A 2,028-nucleotide genomic window follows, 5' to 3' on the forward strand; every position below is an offset into this window, starting at 1 on the left:
CCCATGGCAGGGGCGGGACGGGGCGCGCGGGCGCCCCAGGCTCGACATGTGGCGCCCACACCGCAGCTGCCTGCTCTTCGCGCCGCAAAACATTGCGCTTGCGCTCCCGCTCCTTTGAACGCCAGGGAGCGTCCTTTCTGACCCCACACGACGAAGGGTACAAAGGCCCTTGAGGCGCCCCCCCGCCCACCACCCACCTTGGAGTGGAAGCCCTCCTCAAAGCGGGGCGTGTACTCCTTGATGACCCGCGCCTTGGCGCGCGCCGGCTGCACCAGCGGCGCCCGCGCCGCCTCCGCCGCCGCGACCACCCCCCGCAGCTCATCCAACAGCGCCGCCACCGCCGCCGCCGCCGCGCCGCCCCGCGGCAGCGCCCCAGGCGCGAGCAAGCCCTCGGCCGCGGACAGCAGCGGCCGCAGCAGTGGCGGCGCTGCCGCCAGGAAGTGCGTCGCCGCGGCGCGCGCGGCGGCGCGCGCGGTGGCGAGGCAGCAGCCCAGCAGGCGCAGCTTGAAGCCGTCCTCTTTACACTCCGCCGCGCCCGGCTGGAGGCTCAGCAGCGGGTACAGCTGCAGCGGCGGCAGCTCCTCCGCTCCTGCTCCCACTGCCGCCGCGTCACCGCTGCCGCCGTCGTCGCCGCCCTTCTTGCCGCCCTTCTTGCCGCCCTTCTTCGCCGCCTTGCCGTTCGCTGCTGGCCCCACCGCCGCCGCCTCCCGCGCCTCCTGAGAAAAGGCGAGGCAGCCCGGCGCGAAAAGGCTCGCCACCTGCTGCTGCTGCTGCTGCTGCCGCCCGCCCTCCGCCGCCGGCGCGAACGCGCCGAGCGCGGCCGCGACGAAGGCGACCGCCTCCGGCACCGCGCGGCCTGCGGGCGCCGCGGCCTGCAGGGCAAGCCCAGACACCAGCAGCCCCACCGCCGCCTCCTGCGGGCCCGGCACTGGGCACTGCGCCAGGTATCGCCCCAGCAGCAGCGCCAGCGGCGTCGCCACTGCGTGCCGCTTGTCGGAAACCGGGAACAGCAGGCTGAACAGCCGCAGCTGCAGCAGCTGCCGCGCGCCCGGCCAGCCCGCGCGGGGGGCGGACAGGGGGTCCTTTAGTGCTGCGGAGAGCTGCTCCTGCATGCGGCCGAGGCGTGCGCGGGCGGCGGTGGTGGCGTAGAAGGGGACCTCCTGGGTGGCGGCCAGCAGGGCCTGGGTCAGGACGTCGAGGCTGGCCACGGGGGTGGGTGCGTCGCCGGCGATCATGGCAAAGTGCTGCAGGAGTGTGCCGTAGAGCACCTGGGGTTGGTAGTTTTGGGAGGGGGGACGGGAGGGGCGGTCGTCCCCGGGGTTTGTGAAGAGGTTAGTCCATGTTTGGTAAGGGGGAAGTGTGTGGTGAGCGGGAATGCGAAAACCCTGGTGAGGTGCGTATCGTTGACATTTCGGCGCCACCAAGGTTTTGGGGGGAAGGGGGGGGGTCGCGGCACAAAGGCGTGCGGGATGGGGAATGAGACGGCCTCGGATGATAGTAATAGAGTTGCGTCCTCACGGGTTATCGGTTGGAGCTTGTATAGAATTCTTAGCCTCGTCACCGGCCGTCCAGAAGAGTGTGCAATCCACTACGTTTGCACACACACACACACACACACACACACACACACACGCGCGCGCGCACACACACACACACACACAAAAACACACACACACACACACGAGCGTGCGCATGTGTGTGTGCACAGATTCACACGCGTATATACACATACGCTCACAATCACACACACAAACACGCGCACGCGCGCATGCACACACACACACACACACACATGCACACGCGCACGCACAAGCACATACGCTCAGGCACACACACACACACACACACACACGCATTCATCAACTAGTTCCCTCCTCAGCCCCCCTTTCACAAAGCACAGATACCAAAACCTCATGCCGCCACCGTCCAATTGCAGCCCTTCCTACAAACAACAAGCACCCCACACAGCCACCCCCGCCCCACCCTCACCTGCAGCTGCCGCTTGTTGTCCGTCGCCAGCGCCGCCGC

The 2,028-nt window shown here is 68.6% G+C and overlaps 1 protein-coding gene across 1 annotated transcript in view; it reads right to left on the bottom strand.

Annotated features, from left to right (window-relative positions):
- Window positions 1-318: 318 nt before the first annotated feature.
- The window catches only part of MNEG_14993 (hypothetical protein), a gene marked incomplete at both ends in the record, with an annotated part of 3,520 nt that continues 1,810 nt past the window's right edge, over window positions 319-2,028 (bottom strand). Inside the window, 2 exons of the mRNA XM_014036536.1 lie at window positions 319-427; window positions 526-1,268. Of these exons, the coding sequence (XP_013891990.1) occupies window positions 319-427; window positions 526-1,268 (852 nt within the window). The remainder of the gene's footprint in view (window positions 428-525; window positions 1,269-2,028) is intronic.

This window comes from Monoraphidium neglectum (assembly GCF_000611645.1).
Source record: "Monoraphidium neglectum strain SAG 48.87 unplaced genomic scaffold scaffold04938, whole genome shotgun sequence".
In the NCBI taxonomy this organism is placed as follows: Eukaryota; Viridiplantae; Chlorophyta; class Chlorophyceae; order Sphaeropleales; family Selenastraceae; genus Monoraphidium; species Monoraphidium neglectum.